Source organism: Daucus carota, chromosome 2, assembly GCF_001625215.2.
Source record: "Daucus carota subsp. sativus chromosome 2, DH1 v3.0, whole genome shotgun sequence".
In the NCBI taxonomy this organism is placed as follows: domain Eukaryota; kingdom Viridiplantae; phylum Streptophyta; class Magnoliopsida; order Apiales; family Apiaceae; genus Daucus; species Daucus carota.
The window spans coordinates 8985334-9000845 of NC_030382.2; the positions used below are offsets into that span (position 1 = coordinate 8985334).

Sequence of the window (15512 nt, forward strand, 5' to 3'; positions counted from 1 at the left end):
TTCTTAGGCACGCATTGTACTGGACTCACCCATGAGCTATCTGAAATTGGATATATGATACCTGCATCAAGCCATTTAAGAATCTCTTTCTTTACAACCTCCTTCATGATAGGATTTAGCCTTCTTTGTTGTTCCACTGAAGGTTTGCTTCCTTCTTCAATGAGAATTTTGTGTTGACAAAAGGAGGGACTGATGCCCTTTATATCAGCTATGGTCCAACCAATCGCTGTTTTGAATTCCCTTAGCACCCTCAAAAGTTTTTCCTCTTCCTCCCCTGACAAGTTAGATGCAACAATAACAGGAAGAGTAGAACCTTCACCAAGAAAAGCATACCTTAAGTGATCCGGTAGTGGTTTAAGTTCAAGTTTAGGTGCTTCGATTACTGATGGTTGTAGTGGTTTATGATCTTCTTTTTGTTCCTCCAAGCCAAGAGATTCGACAGGTGGTTCAAAATTCCTTCTCCAAGGTGATGAGTTAAGGTGATGGATTTCTTCCAATTCTTCTTCACTGCCCCATTCCTCATCATTTGTAAGGATTACTTCTAATGCATCATCCTGTAAAACCCGCTTGCTATTAGCTTCTGCTGTAGTATCAAGTACATCCATACTAAAACAAGATTCCTCATCAGTTGGTAACTTCATTGCATTGAACACGTTGAACGTGACCGTCTGATCTTGTATTCTCATTGTAAGTTCCCCTTTTTGGACATCGATCAATGTTTGCCCGGTAGCTAAGAAGGGTCTGCCCAAGATGATAGGAATCCTTTTGTCTTCTTCAAAGTCAAGAATCACGAAGTCGGCTGGAAAGATTAATTGATCAACCTTGACTAGCACATCTTCAATTATACCCCTCGGATATGTGATCGAGCGATCAGCCAGCTGTAAAGACATGTTTGTCGGCTTGAGCTCTGGCAGGCCAAGTTGTGTGAAGATAGATAGAGGCATCAGATTGATGCTAGCTCCCAAGTCGCACAGACACTTATCGAAAGAGAACTTCCCAATAGTGCAAGGGATAGTAAAGCTTCCCGGGTCTTTCAGCTTAGGTGGTAATTTCTGTTGAAGCACAGCACTACATTCCTCCGTTAAAGCCACTGTCTCTAACTCCTCGAGTTTTAGCTTTTTTGAGAGAATACCCTTCATAAACTTGGCATAACTAGGCATTTGCTCGAGTGCTTCAGCAAACGGGATGTTGATGTGAAGCTTTTTGAACACTTCAAGGAATTTACCAAATTGCTTATCCAGCTGCTGTTTTTTTAACCTCCTAGGAAATGGAGGTGGTGGATATACTGATTTTGACATTGGAGCAGCTGCAGGGATAGCCTTATCCTTTTCAACAATAGGGTTGGTGCCAATTGTATTTGAAGGAACTTCTGTTGGAATTTCTTGCGGTTCATCACCCTGATCTTGTACTAATGTTGAGGTAGGCCCTGCTGTAGTTTTTCCAGATCTCAGCGTAATGGATTGGACTTGCTCTTTAGGGTCCCTCTTACCTGGTACCTCTGTATCACTAGGGAGATTCCCCTGTGGTCTGCTTAGTAAAGCGTTAGCTAACTGACCGACTTGTGTCTCCAAGGCTTTTAAAGTTACTGCTTGACTCTTGTACATGAGCCTTAGCTCTTCCATGTCAGACCTTTCGTTAGCTGATTGCCCATGATTCTGAAATCCCGGGGGGGTGTGATATGGCTGTTTAGATGCATACTGTTGTGAATTCCCAGCCTGACTGTACTGTTTAGGTCCCTGTTGAAATATTTGTTGAGGTTGGTTATACCCCTGGTTATTACTCCAGCTAAAATTAGGATGATTTCGGTTGTTAGGGTGATAAGTAGCTGGAGCAGGCTGTTGACCTCTCTGAAAGTTGCTCACGAATTGTGCTGATTCACTAGAAATGGCACACTGATCAGTAGCATGAGTACCAGCACATAATTCGCAAATAATGATTGGCTGTTGAATTCCTTGGTGAGCCAGAGAGTCGACTTTCATCGTGAGAGCTTTAAGTTGAGCTGCTATAGCTGTAGACGTGTCAAGATCAAGAATTCCGGCTACTTTCCCTTGAGTAAGTCTTTGAGTAGGGTTCTGATATTCATTAGCCGCCATCATTTCAATAAGATCATAAGCTTCTTCATAACTCTTAGCCCATAGCGCACCTCCAGAAGCAGCATCAAGCATAGGTCTGGATTGAGGTCCAAGACCATTGTAGAAACTGTTTATTTGCATCCAATCCGGCATACCATGGTGGGGACACTTTCTTAGCATCTCTTTATACCTCTCCCAGGCTTCACAGAATGTTTCTCCTGATTGTTGAGAGAATTGAGATAGAGCATTTCGTAGTGCAGCAGTCTTTGCCATGGGGAAGAATTTAGTGAGAAATTTCTGAGCTAGATCTTCCCATGTAGTAATCGAACCAGAAGGCAAAGAATGTAACCATCCCTTGGCCTTATCCTTCAGTGAAAATGGGAAAAGTCTTAACTTCACAGCTTCATCAGAGACGTCATTGAATTTGAAAGTGTCACAGATCTCTATAAAATTCCGTATATGCATATTAGGGTCTTCAGTAGGAGAACCCCCATACTGTACCGAGTTCTGCACCATTTGAATAGTTCCTGGTTTGATTTCAAAGGCTTTGGCTGCGATTGCAGGCCTGACAATGCTTGATTGGATATCATCGATCTTTGGCATAGAGAAGTCCTTCAGTGCCTTACTGTCTGGTTGTGCTTCAGGTTCTGTCATTGTTTCAGAATCAGAAGAAGAAGATGAAGATGAATCAATTGCTTTTCTTTTACGGGTTTGAGAACGTGTTTGCATAAACGCGATCCAAGTACCTGAAATAAAGAAAAGAAGAAAAGTGAGAAGAAAATAGAATCCTAGTCAGTGAATTTTAATGCACACTGATGACAAGTACATAAACTAATTAATTAACACCGAGTCCCCGGCAGCGGCGCCAAAAACTTGTTCGGTGAAATCTACACTACACGCAAGCGCACGTGATCACAAGTAATATATTAAGTTCGATCCCACAGAGACTGGTGAATTAAGAATACGCACCTATGCAACAATGTATGATCAATTATCACTGCTAAGACAATTAACAAGGATTGGTTTCTTTTATACTAATAATTAAAATTGCTAATCAAATTCAGAATAGGAAAACACATGGGATTCTAACTTCATTATCGAATTCATCTAGAATTGAAATTACTGATTAACATGCGACTGTTGATCCTAATCAGACAACACGAAAGTAATACATGCCAACTCTCGTTGCACACATATCATACCAATCAAAATCCGCAATTAAGACAGAAATCTCATGGACACCAACAAAGCTCAGACCCTATATCTCTATAGCGGTAGTGTAAGCAGAGAGGTTTAATAACAAGTCATCTATCGTGATTACACAGGGTGATAAAAATAGTTCAAGTCTACCACAAATTATGTTTCATTCACATAATCCTATGTTTACATGGCATAGTTCTAAATTCAATCATCCACTCTCGCTTCAGAAAGAATTAACAAACAACTCAGAAGTTAGCTACGCTCCTAAGAAGAATAAGCACGGCTCATGCAAAGAAATCAACGTACGTCACAAAATCAAGTAATTAATAATCGATACTAGATTACATCGATAAATCCATTAGAATCCCATGAAGGCGGTTAGTTCATAATCGAACTAATCGACATCATGGGTTCTAATGAAAACATGATAAATAAACTACGAGAATTAAACGGAATAAAAATGCTTGAATTAATAATAATAAGGATCACACGTTACAGATTTGATGTTCACGATCTTGCTCGAAACTGTCACTTCCTCGCAAAGAACGATCCAATACAACTGATAATGTGCTTGAATGATTAAAACTTAACTACGATATTGTTCTTCCTAAAAACTACTTGGAGGCTAGGGTTTTACACATGAGAATTTAAAATAAATTGACCAAGTCAACCGGGCCTCGACCGCTGCGAAAATCCGCTAAAAAGCTGTACAAAATCGGCCCGGGGAAGTTCTGCTGGGCGCGGCCGCGCTAACTTAGCGCAGGCGCGCTAGATGCAGCAGTCTGTAGCGCGGGCGCGCTACAGGTTAGCGCGGGCGCGCTAGTGTCTGTGATGGCACTCCCGTTTCTTCGTTTCTTGCTCGTTCTCGCGTGCATGTCCTTCCTCGCTTCTAGTACCACTTCCGTAGGTGATCACGGTTGCATTTAGCATATGCAACAAGCCCTTTAAACCCCTAGATAGCTCTAGTGGACGAGTGTGTTCTCGTGAGGGTTTGTAGAAGATGTACCCACAAAATCCCAAGTCGCGGTGAATCCACAATTCTCTATTCTTGCAATTAATGCACCAAAACCAACCTAAAATGATAGAAAATCACTTCATCACCTCAACTCGTGACCTGCACAGAAAAACAATAAAAACACATCAAAAGACACTAAACACTTAAGTACAATCAACCAATTTAAGTGGAAATGAAGGCCTATAAGTGTGTATAAATACCACTTATCAGATACCAGAAGATCGATGCGTGTCCCAACGACTGCATGTTATATTATAAGGAAAACGAAAAGATGACACAATGTACAATTTGTGGTCATGATCGATTCAAACCTAATAAAGGGGGGGTGTCTACAAAAAAATCAACTATACCGTTCAAGATTCTAAGGTATTTTCCTATAACAGACCGGCTAAAAAGATTGTTCATGTCTTCAAGAACAGCTGAACACATGCATTGGCATGCAAAATCTCCGTCCAAAGATGGAGAATTAAATCATCCCGCAGATGGGGAGGCTTGGAAAGAATTCAACAAAAAACATCCACAATTTGCATCTGAACCTAGAAATGTCAGGCTTGGATTATCTACCGACGGTTTCAACCCGTTTGGCCACTCAGCTGTTCCGTACTCTTGTTGGCCCGTGATTGTTACTCCGTACAACCTGCCTCCTTGGATGTGTATGAAACAACCTTATTTATTCCTTTCTCTCATGATTCCTGGTCCCAAGAGTCCTGGAAAGAACTTAGATGTTTACTTGAGGCCTCTTATAGACGAATTGAAGATATTGTGGAAGGATGGAGTGCAAACTTGGGATGTTTCTACACAAACTAATTTCAACCTCAGGGCATCGCTTATGTGGACCATAAGCGACTTCCCAGCATATGGTATGTTATCAGGGTGGAGCACACATGGGAAGTTGGCTTGTCCATATTGTATGGAGCATACAAAATCTTTCACTCTGCAAAAAGGTCGGAAGCCTTGTTGGTTTGACTGTCATCGCCGTTTTCTGCCAAATGATCACCCGTTTCGAAGAAATAGGGAGAACTTCAGGAAAGGGAAAATTGAAACTGATATGCCTGTACCACGATTGTCAGGTGCGGAGATGCGAACCCGTGTGATGAGATTGCCACATGTTCCGTTTGGTAAGAATGATAAGAAAATCAATGGGTTTGGTGAATCTCATAATTGGGTTTGGACAAGTATCTTTTGGGAATTGCCTTATTGGTCTACAAATTTGATTCGTCATAATTTGGATGTGATGCATGTTGAAAAGAATGTGTTTGACAATGTTTTTAGCACCGTGATGAATGTTCCAGGGAAGACAAAAGATAATGATAAGGCGCGTTTGGACATGAAAGATATTTGTAAGCGTCCTGCATTAGAAATTCATGAATCTTCTAATGGTAAGAGTGTCAAACCCCAAGCAAGGTACACATTGTCCAAAAAACAAATTGAAGATGTATGCACATGGATTAGGTCCCTAAAACTACCTGATGGATATGCATCAAACATTGCAAGGTGTGTTTCAGATAAGAAACCGCATGAGAAATTGAAAGGGATGAAGAGTCACGATTGTCATGTATTCTTGGAAAGACTCCTCCCAATTGCATTTCGGGATTTGCTTTATAAACCAATATGGGATGCTGTTACAGAGCTCAGTTGTTTCTTTAATGACTTATGTTCAAAAACAATAAATGAAAAGGACATGTCTGTACTTGAGAAGAACATTATAGAGATCACGTGTAAACTGGAAAAAATATTTCCCCCTGGTTTTTTTGACTCTATGGAGCATTTGACTATACATCTTCCTTATGAAGCTCGTGTTGGGGGTCCAGTTCAATATAGATGGATGTACCCTTTCGAGAGGCTGATGGGAATGCTTAAGAGGGCAGTGAAAAATAGAGCTTGTGTTGAGGGGTCCATATGTGAAGCCTACAGTTTCAATGAGATATCTACCTTTGTCTCAGACTACTTTCCGGATGAAGTCTTAACAAAGGCCAATCGAGTGTCTAGACATGATGATGGGGGAAATGTGGAATTAAATGGCCGTCTTGCTGTATTTGGTCTATCTGGCCGTGCATATGGAAAACAGAAACGCATATTCCTCTCTGAGAAAGATTTACATGCTGCGCATACCTATATACTTCTCAATTGTGATGAGATTGATGAGTACGTGAGGTACAAGGGTAACTCATTCCAATATCAATTAACTATATAGTATAATATACATATACATATACATATACATATACATATACATATACATATACATATACATATACATATACATATACATATACATATACATATGTGTGTGTGTATAATTTGTCTATATGTTATACAGATTGTATGATGATGAATTAAAAGTGAAGCATCCCGGCATAACAGATAAAGACATCCAAACCAATCGTTATAAAGAATTTGCACTTTGGATAAAGGAAAAAGTAAGTTCAAATTTTATAACATGATATTCTTATACACGCTTTATAGTACCTATTTAATGAGATGGAATATTTGTAGGCTTTGACTGCTGGATCAGTGTTGCCAGCGAATGTACTACCTCTAGCTATGGGACCAGACAAGGATCAAGTCAGTTGTAATGGTTACAAGGTAAATGGTTATGAATTTCATACCAAGGCATATGGGTTCGGTAAAAGAACAACAAACTCAGGAGTGTGTGTCCAAGGGGATAGTTGCAATGAACTTAATCAAGTATTTTATGGGGAGTTGGAAGAAATCATAGAGTTATCTTACAAGGGTACATATGGGGGTCATATTAACTTGTTCAAGTGTCGCTGGTTCGACTTAGAAAAAGGGAGACGTGTTGATAGACATGGAATTGTTGACATCGACCTCCATAAGTCTGCATACTCTAATGAACCGTTCGTTTTACCAACTCAAACTACACAAGTGTACTACACTCCTACTCCTGGTAGAAAAAGGGATAGGCCACCTGTAAACTGGCAGGTTGTAATACATACCCCCGCACGTAGACGTGAAGAAGTAATTGCTGGGGATGTTTATCAAGAGCAGACGCTTCATAAACCAAATGTGATTAATGTGGAAGATGATGAAGTAATCCAATTAGATGATGAAAATGAAGCACATGAAATAGATCCTGAGTTATTACTTGTAGAGGATGACATTGATACAGACAACGAAGAGTTATTGACAGACACAGACACTGAAATAGACACCGATGAAGATGATGGTTATGAATCTGCAAAAGAAGATGATTCTGACTCCGATAGCTCGGACAATGGCACCTAAACATGATCTGGATACTTAGTAACATAAATATTAGTTCTTGTTGAGATTTTTATTTATTGATACATTCAAAACTTTCATTATATCATGGATGATGTTCAACACCATTGGTTAAAAAGTTTTTATTACATCTTTAGTGTTTATGTAAATTACTAAAACCATAAGTATATTGCGATATTATCGCTACATTTCTGGTTCATATAAAAACATTAAGAAAATTCATTATTTAGTATTTAAATATTTGCAATAATACAACTTACATGTTGACATTGTTTTTAGCCTGTTATTTCTTTTTATATTGTTCCAATTGTATATCTGTGGTTAGGGTAAGGAATCATGCCTAAATAGTAATTGATTCTTTTGATATTTTAATGATGGTTGGATATATATATATATATATATATATATATATATATATATATATATATATATATATATATATATATAGTCCATGATTCTTGCTTCTGCTAGTTGCCTCACGACTTGTTAGATATATACTTGTAAAACATTATATAATCCACGGGTCTAATAATATGCATTGACTATATATCTATATGTTTGCCCTTGCTTATTTCCCCATCTTTGTTACATGTATACAGATGGATTCCACAGCTCCTAAAAAGCGTGGCTTGGGTAGGGGGCCCACTCAAATCCCCAGGGCACCTACTAACCCAGACGACCGGGAACTTATTCAACTTCGTCAAACCCCATATAACGTGTACATATCTACTCATACCCACCTTTAAGAACTTATATCATCCTCATTGGCATAATACTTAGTGATTAATGACTTTGTTGTTTATTGTAGTGATTTTGCAGATCATAGAATCGTGAAGTGCATCTCTCAGCTGTGCCTTCAGAATTGGCCTACCCCTGCCATTAGGTGGGTTAGCACACCTACAGCACATAAGGATGCAGTATGGGCTGAATTTCAGGTACTACAATGATGAAATTTAATTATTGATTTGTAAAGTCATAACACTTAAAACATGAAAATTATTACTCATAGTGCTAGCTATATGGTTCTTCTCTTGTTCGTCAATTTATTAATGATCATGTCATGTCATTCTAGCCTGCTAATGACTACTTTATGTGTTTGGAAATAGAAAAGTCCTTTAACATTAGCTTGGAAAAATAATATACTTTATTGTTATCTTGTCGTGCTTTTGAACACTAAACTATATCGGGTACTATATTTTTAGGCTATAATATTTTATAATTCGACCAAAAAAGTGAACATACATAGACAAAAAAGATTTTTGTGTGCACCATTAGTTTATTTAGCTTGTTTCATTAACAACAAAATTAATGTATATTTCTAATTGTGTACTATTAACAAATTGCTACATTAATGTATTTTTTCCTATTGAACTCTTTATGCAGAAACGATACAGGTGGGCGGATGAAGACGGTCCTACTATTTCTGATCTGTTTTGGAGAAAATGTGCAGATCGAACCAAAGACAATTTGTCAAAAGAGCGCACAAAAGCCCTGCAGAATGCTAGCAATGCATTTCCAGGTCAAGGGGATTTGCATATGCATAAGTTTAACCCATGGTGGTGTAGCGCTGATATTTGGGCTCAGATGTGTGCTCAGTGGACAGAGCCTGAGTTTGTGCACAAAAGTAATACTGCCTCGGGAAATAGATGTGGAGGTGCTGAGAAGGCAAAAGGTACATACAAGGGAGGTAGTATATCCCAGGGGCAGCATATGGCTAACAAGGTATGTATGCATAGCTTCGATGTGTGTAACCACCATCACATGTTTACTTCTCAATTATTGGAAATATGTTTTGTACAGGAGTCTCAATCTCAGGGTACTATCAACTGGTTGGATGTGTACGTGGCTACTCGTGAAGGCATACCTGCTGCTCAGGAAGTAGCGGTAATAAAACTAAACTTTTATACATTTATTATGTCCAAGTTAGTTGTGGTTCTACTAAAGAATAGAATATAAGGAAATAAGATTTATGGTGATATCAATATGGTTGTTATTAGTATAAAGGTATAATATATAATTAAGCATATAATATTGGCATAAATCTCTAGAGTTTAACTAACTAATCATAAATATGATGACAGAAAAATTATCGCACTTTAGTTGCTGAGCGCTATCATGAGGGCACTCAGCCCCCGCATATTGATCAGGAGCTTTGGGAGAGGGCCTCTATTGTGAAGAAGAACTATGTCAAGGGTCAGGGACAACGAAGACGCCCATCTATCTTTGGCTCAACCTGTAGCACACAGTCTTCACAGTCACCGAGTCATCCAACTGTTCATACTCCTGCTGACTGTGTTCGAGCTATATGTCAGGATCGAGCGCTTCTTCGTGTATTAGGAGGACATCTTGGGCTTATGGATCCTGATGAGTTAGCTCGTGCTGTGGCTGAGGCAGCAGCATCGCAGCAAAGTGATGGTAGGCAGGTATATAATTGTTAACTGCAATTTTGTTATTAATTTTTGAAGTTTGTTTTTCATGTTTACAGTTCATATACAACTGAGATTTCACTTCTTTAATTGATTTGATGATGACAGGGTGATCGTGATGACCAGGATGCTGATGATTATGATCATGATTCTGATATTGGAGGATCTTAGTGTATCAACAAAGTGATGGTCGTAAGGTATTAATCTATTTAATAGTTAACTTCAATTGTGTTATTAACTGCTGAAGTCTGTTTTCATATTCAATTGTTTATATGCCATGTAGATTCACTTCTTCAAATGACATTGACAGGGTGATCATGCCGATTAGGATGCTGATGTTGGAGGATCTTCGAGCATTTAGGTGTTAGTATTGTACTGCTTGGATGATATTTGGAACATATGGTTGTGTTGCTGAAATTTTAAGGATATTGATGTAAACTTTGATGTTAATTAGGATTTCTTCTATTGTTGGGTTATTCACCGTGAAATTGTTGAGACAAAGTTGTTATTGTTTGTGGGAAAAGCAGGTACAAACTGAAATTATGTAAATCTGCAAAAAAATAAAAAAAATTTTAAAAAAAAATTGGCTTTAGCTACCGCAAGCAGTAGCCAATGCTGGTAGCAAAAGCTTTCAAACTTAGCGACGCACAGCGGTCGCAAATACCTGTAGCTATATTTGCTACGGAAATCCGTAGCCAATCGGTCGCTAACTTTAGCTACAAAATTCTGTAGCGAATCCGTCGCAACAGACAGCAACGGCAATCGGTAGCTACTGTCGGTCGCAAACAGTAGCGACCATCGGTCGCAAAAATGGTCGCTGACACGTGGTATTCGGCAGTCCTGTGCTGACTCAGACTAGCGACAACTTCGGTCGCCAAAAGCTGTCGCTAAACAGTCGGTCGCTGAAGGTTGTCGCTAGAGTGCATGCCAGCGACGAGATTTTATGCGACAGTTTTCAGCTACCGGGTGCCGTCGCTAAAGCCTAGTAGCGACGGCGCGCGGTCGCTGATAGTCGGTCGCTAAAAGCAGTTTTTCTTGTAGTGTTCAAACGAGTCTGGAATGAATCTACAAGTTGTTTCCAACTTCAATCTAGTCGATAATGAAGCTAAAAATTGTTTCTGTGCACAAACGAGTCAAGAATGAAACTACAAGTTGATTCCAATTTCAAACAACCGAAAATGAAGCTACAAGTAATTTTCAGTTTCAAACGAGTCTGGAATGAAGCTACAAGTTGTTTCCGACTTCAATCTAGTCAATAATAAAGCTACAAGTTGTTTTCAAGCTCAAACGAGTCAAGAATGAAACTACAAGTTGATTCCAATTTCAAACAACCGAAAATGAAGCTACAAGTTGTTTTCAACTTCAAACGAGTCTGGAATGAATCTACAAGTTGTTTCCAACTTCAATCTAGTCGATAATGAAGCTAAAAATTGTTTCTGTGCACAAACGAGTCAAGAATGAAACAACAAGTTGATTCCATTTTCAAACAACCGAAAATGAAGCTACAAGTAATTTTCAGTTTCAAACGAGTCTGGAATGAAGCTACAAGTTGTTTCCGACTTCAATCTAGTCAATAATAAAGCTACAAGTTGTTTTCAAGCTCAAACGAGTCAAGAATGAAACTACAAGTTGATTCCAATTTCAAACAACCAAAAATGAAGCTACAAGTTGTTTTCAACTTCAAACGAGTCTGAAATGAATCTACAAGTTGTTTCCAACTTCAATCTAGTCGATAATGAAGCTAAAAATTGTTTCCATGCACAAACGAGTCAAGAATGAAACTACAAGTTGATTCCTATTTCAAACAGCCGAAAATGAAGCTAAAAGTAATTGTTAGTTTCAAACGAGTCTGGAATGAAGCTAGAAGTTGTTTCCAACTTCAATCTAGTCAATAATAAAGCTACAAGTTGATTTCAAACTCAAACGAGTCAAAAATGAAACTACAAGTTGATTCCAATTTCAAACAACCGAAAATGAAGCTACAAGTTGTTTTCAACTTCAAATGAGTCTAGAATGAAGCTACAAGTTGTTTCCAACTTCAATCTAGTCAATAAGAAAGCTACAAGTTGTTTTCAAGCTCAAACGAGTCAAAAATGAAACTACAAGTTAATTCCAATTTCAAACAACCAAAAATGAAGCCACAAGTTGTTTTCAAGCTCAAACGAGTCAAGAATGAAACTACAAGTTGATTCCAATTTCAAACAACCGAAAATGAAGCTATAAGTTGTTTTCAACTTCAAACGAGTCTGGAATGAATCTGCAAGTTGTTTCCAACTTCAATCTAGTTGATAATGAAGCTAAAAATTGTTTCCATGCACAAACGAGTCAAGAATGAAACTACAAGTTGATTCCAATTTAAAACAACCGAAAATGAAGCTACAAGTAATTTTCAGTTTCAAACGAGTCTGGAATGAAGCTACAAGTTGTTTCCGACTTCAATCTAGTTAATAATAAAGCTACAAGTTGTTTTCAAGCTCAAACGAGTCAAGAATGAAACTACAAGTTGATTCCAATTTCAAACAACCAAAAATGAAACTACAAGTTGTTTTCAACTTCAAATGAGTCCGGAATTAAGCTGCAAGTTGTTTTCAACTTCAATGTAGTCAATAATGAAGCTCCAAGTGGTTTACAAGCTCAAACGAGTCAAAAATAATACTACAAGTTGATTCCAATTTCAAACAACAAAAAATGAAGCTACAAGTTGTTTCAAACTTCAAACGAGTCTGGAATGAATCTACAAATTGTTTCCAACTTCAATCTAGTCGATAATGAAGCTAAAAAATGTTTTCATGCACAAACGAGTCAAGACTGAAACTACAAGTTGATTCAAATTTCAAACAACCGAAAATGAAGCTACAAGTTGTTTTCAACTTCAAACGAGTCTGAAATGAATCTACAAGTTGTTTCCAACTTCAATCTAGTCGATAATGAAGCTAAAAATTGTTTCCATGCACAATCGAGTCAAGAATGAAACTACAAGTTGATTCCAATTTCAAACAGCCGAAAATGAAGCTAAAAGTAATTTTTAGTTTCAAACGAGTCTGGAATGAAGCTACAAGTTGTTTCCGACTTCAATCTAGTCAATAATAAAGCTACAAGTTGTTTTCAAGCTCAAATGAGTCAAAAATGAAACTACAAGTTGATTCCAATTTCAAACAACCGAAAATGAAGCTACAAGTTGTTTTCAACTTCAAAGGAGTCTAGAATGAAGCTACAAGTTGTTTCCAACTTCAATCTAGTCAATAACAAAGCTACAAGTTGTTTTCAAGCTCAAACGAGTCAAAAATGAAACTACAAGTTAATTCCAATTTCAAACAACCAAAAATGAAGCCACAAGTTGTTTTCAAGCTCAAACGAGTCAAGAATGAAACTACAAGTTGATTCCAATTTCAAACAACCGAAAATGAAGCTACAAGTTGTTTTCAACTTCAAACGAGTCTGGAATGAATCTGCAAGTTGTTTCCAACTTCAATGTAGTCGATAATGAAGCTAAAAATTGTTTCCATGCATAAACGAGTCAAGAATGAAACTACAAGTTGATTCCAATTTCAAACAACCGAAAATGAAGCTACAAGTAATTTTCAACTTCAAACGAGTCTGGAATGAATCTACAAGTTGTTTCCAACTTCAATCTAGTCGATAATGAAGCTAAAAAATGTTTCCGTGCACAAACAAGTCAAGAATGAAACTACAAGTTGATTCCAATTTCAAACAGCCGAAAATGAAGCTACAAGTTGTTTTCAACTTCAAACGAGTCTGGAATGAATCTACAAGTTGTTTCCAACTTCAATCTAGTCGATAATGAAGCTAAAAATTGTTTCTGTGCACAAACGAGTCAAGAATGAAACTACAAGTTGATTCCAATTTCAAACAACCGAAAATGAAGCTACAAGTAATTTTCAGTTTCAAACGAGTCTGGAATGAAGCTACAAGTTGTTTCCGACTTCAATCTAGTCAATAATAAAGCTACAAGTTCTTTTCAAGCTCAAACGAGTCAAGAATGAAACTACAAGTTGATTCCAATTTCAAACAACCGAAAATGAAGCTACAAGTTGTTTTCAACTTCAAACGAGCCTGGAATGAATCTACAAGTTGTTTCCAATTTCAATCTAGTCGATAATGAAGCTAAAAATTGTTTCTGTGCACAAACGGGTCAAGAATGAAACTACAAGTTGATTCCATTTTCAAACAACCGAAAATGAAGCTACAAGTAATTTTCAGTTTCAAACGAGTCTGGAATGAAGCTACAAGTTGTTTCCGACTTCAATCTAGTCAATAATAAAGCTACAAGTTGTTTTCAAGCTCAAACGAGTCAAGAATGAAACTACAAGTTGATTCCAATTTCAAACAACCGAAAATGAAGCTACAAGTTGTTTTCAACTTCAAACGAGCCTGGAATGAATCTACAAGTTGTTTCCAATTTCAATCTAGTCGATAATGAAGCTAAAAATTGTTTCTGTGCACAAACGAGTCAAGAATGAAACTACAAGTTGATTCCATTTTCAAACAACCGAAAATGAAGCTAAAAGTAATTGTTAGTTTCAAACGAGTCTGGAATGAAGCTACAAGTTGTTTCCGACTTCAATCTAGTCAATAATAAAGCTACAAGTTGTTTTCAAGCTCAAACGAGTCAAGAATGAAACTACAAGTTGATTCCAATTTCAAACAACCGAAAATGAAGCTACAAGTTGTTTTCAACTTCAAACGAGCCTGGAATGAATCTACAAGTTGTTTCCAATTTCAATCTAGTCGATAATGAAGCTAAAAATTGTTTCTGTGCACAAACGAGTCAAGAATGAAACTACAAGTTGATTCCATTTTCAAACAACCGAAAATGAAGCTACAAGTAATTTTCAGTTTCAAACGAGTCTGGAATGAAGCTACAAGTTGTTTCCGACTTCAATCTAGTCAATAATAAAGCTACAAGTTGTTTTCAAGCTCAAATGAGTCAAGAATGAAACTACAAGTTGATTCCAATTTCAAACAACCAAAAATGAAGCTACAAGTTGTTTTCAACTTCGAACGAGTCTGAAATGAATCTACAAGTTGTTTCCAACTTCAATCTTGTCGATAATGAAGCTAAAAATTGTTTCCATGCACAAACGAGTCAAGAATGAAACTACAAGTTGATTCCAATTTCAAACAGCCGAAAATGAAGCTAAAAGTAATTGTTAGTTTCAAACGAGTCTGGAATGAAGCTATAAGTTGTTTCCAACTTCAATCTAGTCAATAATAAAGCTACAAGTTGATTTCAAACTCAAACGAGTCAGAAATGAAACTACAAGTTGATTCTAATTTCAAACAACCGAAAATGAAGCTACAAGTTGTTTTCAACTTCAAATGAGTCTAGAATGAAGCTACAAGTTGTTTCCAACTTCAATCTAGTCAATAATAAAGCTACAAGTTGTTTTCAAGCTCAAACGAGTCAAAAATGAAACTACAAGTTAGTTCCAATCTCAAACAACCGAAAATGAAGCTACAAGTTGTTTTCAACTTCAAACGAGTCTGGAATGAATCTGCAAGTTGTTTCCAACTTCAATCTAGTCGATAATGAAG

General features: G+C 37.5%; 2 protein-coding genes and 1 non-coding gene across 3 annotated transcripts; all 3 read left to right on the plus strand.

Moving 5' to 3' along the window:
* The first annotated feature begins 2223 nt into the window (after positions 1–2223).
* LOC135150956 (small nucleolar RNA R71) lies at positions 2224–2330 on the plus strand. The gene has a single exon (XR_010289416.1). It is a non-coding gene; the product is annotated as a small nucleolar RNA R71 (small nucleolar RNA).
* A 2228-nt stretch (positions 2331–4558) lies between these two features.
* LOC108212485 (uncharacterized) lies at positions 4559–7533 on the plus strand. The gene is made up of 3 exons (XM_064086598.1): positions 4559–6441; positions 6608–6707; positions 6784–7533. The coding sequence occupies exons 1-3, from the start codon at positions 4559–4561 to the stop codon at positions 7531–7533; spliced, it is 2733 nt and encodes a 910-aa protein (XP_063942668.1).
* A 596-nt stretch (positions 7534–8129) lies between these two features.
* LOC108192548 (uncharacterized) lies at positions 8130–10127 on the plus strand. The gene is made up of 6 exons (XM_064086599.1): positions 8130–8248; positions 8339–8465; positions 8914–9252; positions 9331–9414; positions 9612–9953; positions 10065–10127. Exons 1-6 carry the CDS (start codon positions 8130–8132, stop codon positions 10125–10127), a joined length of 1074 nt encoding a protein of 357 aa, XP_063942669.1.
* The last annotated feature ends 5385 nt before the right edge of the window (positions 10128–15512 follow it).

Excerpts from the sequence above, each read along its gene's own strand:
- LOC108212485 (XM_064086598.1), top strand. The coding sequence starts at position 4,559 with ATGACACAATGTACAATTTGTGGTCATGATCGATTCAAACCTAATAAA. Across the intron at positions 6,442-6,607 it reads GAGATTGATGAGTACGTGAG|ATTGTATGATGATGAATTAA; the intron begins GTACAAGGGTAA and ends TATGTTATACAG. Across the intron at positions 6,708-6,783 it reads CACTTTGGATAAAGGAAAAA|GCTTTGACTGCTGGATCAGT; the intron begins GTAAGTTCAAAT and ends GAATATTTGTAG.
- LOC108192548 (XM_064086599.1), top strand. The coding sequence starts at position 8,130 with ATGGATTCCACAGCTCCTAAAAAGCGTGGCTTGGGTAGGGGGCCCACT. Across the intron at positions 8,249-8,338 it reads CGTCAAACCCCATATAACGT|TGATTTTGCAGATCATAGAA; the intron begins GTACATATCTAC and ends TGTTTATTGTAG. Across the intron at positions 9,253-9,330 it reads GGCAGCATATGGCTAACAAG|GAGTCTCAATCTCAGGGTAC; the intron begins GTATGTATGCAT and ends TGTTTTGTACAG.